The sequence below is a fragment of the Gekko japonicus genome, unplaced genomic scaffold, assembly GCF_001447785.1.
Source record: "Gekko japonicus isolate JY-2015 unplaced genomic scaffold, Gekko_japonicus_V1.1 scaffold2941, whole genome shotgun sequence".
In the NCBI taxonomy this organism is placed as follows: Eukaryota; Metazoa; Chordata; class Lepidosauria; order Squamata; family Gekkonidae; genus Gekko; species Gekko japonicus.
The window spans coordinates 3,150-6,407 of NW_015170365.1; the positions used below are offsets into that span (position 1 = coordinate 3,150).

At 53.2% G+C, this 3,258-nt stretch overlaps 1 protein-coding gene across 1 annotated transcript in view; it reads left to right on the forward strand.

Annotated features, from left to right (window-relative positions):
* Positions 1-2,401: 2,401 nt before the first annotated feature.
* PLPPR3 (phospholipid phosphatase related 3) overlaps positions 2,402-3,258 on the forward strand; it is a 17,380-nt gene continuing 16,523 nt past the window's right edge. Inside the window, exon 1 of the mRNA XM_015418231.1 lies at positions 2,402-2,476. Within this exon, the coding sequence (XP_015273717.1) occupies positions 2,402-2,476 (75 nt within the window). The remainder of the gene's footprint in view (positions 2,477-3,258) is intronic.

Sequence of the window (3,258 nt, forward strand, 5' to 3'; positions counted from 1 at the left end):
AGCCACCGCAGCTCCACTTGAATCTGACTAGAGGAAAGTTATTGTCCTTCGGCAAGACATGGTGTGGTATTGCGGAGGGAAGTATTGGTAGGTGCCACAAGGCATGTACAGGTGTATTTTTTTATTACAGGCGGATTTTATTCTTATTTGTAAGCGGATGATCAAACTTTTCACTGGAAGGGGGGTGGGGTCAGCCCGAAAAAGCCAGATCGCTTCCCTTTGGTCTCGGATGTGAGCCCAGTGGCTCCCAACTGACCATGAGCCACACATTTATGGGCCAAGCGTGGCTCGTTGCAGTCGCTGCGCTTGGCGTCGTGCTGCTGTTTTGGAAACGCACAGCTGCAGCTGTGAGCTGGTGTCTAATTTCAGGGCGGCTTGGCATGTTATGTGTGTGTGGGGTGTGTGTGTGTGTGTGTCGGTGGGCAGATTTCGCTCGCATGACTCAACCCCTGGCAGAAAGAGAAGCAGAAACCGGCCCATCTTTGCTGCAGTGGATTCCGTTCCGGCCAGAGACGAACGGCTAAGTAGCCCAAGCTCTGGGTGCAAAGCAGGCTGAGGTCATCCATGTTACCTTGAAAGCCCCCCCCCAGGTGCTCGGAGTGGACTAGGGGAACTGACCTGAAGCAGGATGTGCTGGACAGGAGGGGAGCCTTGAAGAGCAAGCAGCTGGTTCACCGGCACCCATTCGGAATCAGGACCTGGGACAGCTCCCAGGAGCAGCAGAAGTTGCACCAAGAAAACTCAGAGCGATTCTGCATTGGCTTTTCCCTCCGTTGTTCTACGAGACCCCACGCTGGAACAGAAATTCCCCTCTGCACTGCACGCTGCTTTCACTTTCTTTGATCATCGGATTTTATGGTACCCTCTACGCTGCATGCTGCTTTCACTTTCTTCGATCATCGGGTTTTATGGTACCCTCTACGCTGTATGCTGCTTTCACTTTCTTTGTGCATCGGATTTTGTGGTACCCTCTACCAATGCTCCCTCTAAGCTGTGGAGCCTTGTGAGCAAAAATTCTACTTTGTGAGCGACTGGCGTTAAAGTTGTGAGCAAGCGATTTGGCTCTTGCATCAATTAGTTTGCTCCGGAGCCCTGCTTCCTGAGCGAAGGCAAAAATGTGTGAGCCGGAGGCTAAAAACCGGTGAGCTAGCTCACACTAACTCAGCTTGAACACTGCCCTCTACACTGTATGCTGCTTTCACTTTCTTCGATCATCGGGTTTTATGGTACCTTCTGCATAGATTTATGGCCATCCAGGGGTGACTCTGCAGTCAGCATGGCGTTGTCCTGGGGCATTTGAATGTGGTTTTGAGCGGCACTTTCCCCTCCCAGTTGAGAAAATGTGGAGCGAATGCTAGATGCACAATCGCCCTCAAAGTGCAAGGGAACTTGTATGCATCCAAGCGGGGTCTCAGGTCTCCCAAGGTTCCTGCAGGAAATGTAAAGGGATGGTGTTCTACCTTGGAGCCAGGCATTGTGGGCGCCACTGAATCGCGCCCTCTGCCTTCTCCATCAGGAAGGGGACTGAACCAACAGCCTTTGGAGGTCGGTGGGAGTCATTCAGGGTCCTCACCCCGAAGGACTCGCAGGTTTAAGTGTCCACGCGCTCCCCTTCCTTCCAATGTACCCTCTAAGCTGTGGAGCCTCGTGGGCAAAAATTCTACTTTGTGAGCGACTGTCATTAAATGTGTGAGCGAGCGGTTTGGCTACTGCATAAATTAGTTTGCTCTGGAGCCCTCCTTCCTGAGCCAAGACGAAAACCTGCGAGCCGGGGGCTGAAAAACTGTGAGCTAGCTCACACCACCCCAGCTTAGAGGGAACACTGCTTTCTTCTCCCCCAAGGCAATCTGTGCTGAGTCATTCCGCTGCTTCCCTCAAGACGCGATACCTGGTGGGATCAAGGGGCCACGACCGCTCCGAGCAACGCCCTCCCCCCTTCTCGACATCATTATCAGCAGGGTTATCCCTGGAGGAATGCAGAGGAGACCTCTCCTTCTAGCAAGCGAGCATCGTCTGAGGGATGGGACGCAATGTTCCCTCTAAGCCGTGGAGTCTTGTGAGAAAAAATTCTTCTTTGTGAGCTACTGGCATTAAAGTTGTGAGCGAGTAATTTGGCTGCTGCATCAATGAGTTTGCTCTGGAGCCATCCTCACTGAGCCAAGACGAAAATGTGTGAGCCGGAGGCTCAAAAACTGTGAGCTAGCTCACACTAACTCAGCTTAGAGGGAACACTGGATGGGAGGTACCACACGCTGTTCTCGGCAGCAGCCGTTCTTCTCTCGGTAATGCCCCACTGCAGTAAACCCCACCCCTTCTCTCTGTTTTTGATCCTTTTCCCCTACAGAACCTGAAGTGAGCCTCCCTTCCCCCCCCCATTCCTCTGAATTCCACTGCGGACAACATGATCGCCGCAAAGGAGAAGTCAAAAGCCCCCAAGGACAGCATGACACTCCTCCCCTGTTTCTACTTTGTGGAGGTAAGCGGAGCAGGGTTCCCCAACGCGGTGCCCGTGGGCACCATGGCCCCCGCCCAGTGGCTCCCTCGACACCCGCCAAGCTGTTAGGAAAGTAGGCGGGGGCATTGTAAGGCAGGGCTTGTTATTGGCTGCCCTCATTCAAATGGAAGGGTTTCCCATTGGAGGAGGACTGGTGAGCACCGGGGCTTTCCTCAGTCAGGGTGTGTGGTTCCTTTCCTCCTTCAGCCTGTCCTTCTTCCAGCCCTGTAGCTAGGGGTTTTTTTTGGGGGAGGGGGCCTCAAGGGGGGGTGCAGCTAATTAAGTCAAAGTTAATGACATCAATTCAATTTGGGGCCAGACCAGGAGGGAGGGAATCCCGAAAAAAATGCTAGGCCCCCACTTTAGCTAGTTTGGTGTAGTGGTCAGGAGCACGGACTCTAATCTGGGAGAACTGAGTTTGATTCCCCACTCCTCCACACGCAGCTGGTGGTGTGACCTTGGGTCAGTCACAAGTTCTCTCAGGAGCAGTTCTCGAAAGAGCTCTCTTAGCCCCACCTATCTCGCAAGGAGCCTGTTGTGGGGAGGGGAAGGGAAAGGAGATTGTAAGCCGCTCTGAGACTCCTTCGGGTAGTAAAAGGCAGGGTATAAATCCAATCTCCTCCTCTTCTCCTACGGGCTGGCCGTCATAAGAACATAAGAACATAAGAGACGCCAATGTTGGATCAGGCCAAAGGCCCATCCAGTCCAACACTCTGTGTCACACAGTGGCCAGAAATACCAGTGCCATCAGGAGGTCCAGCAGT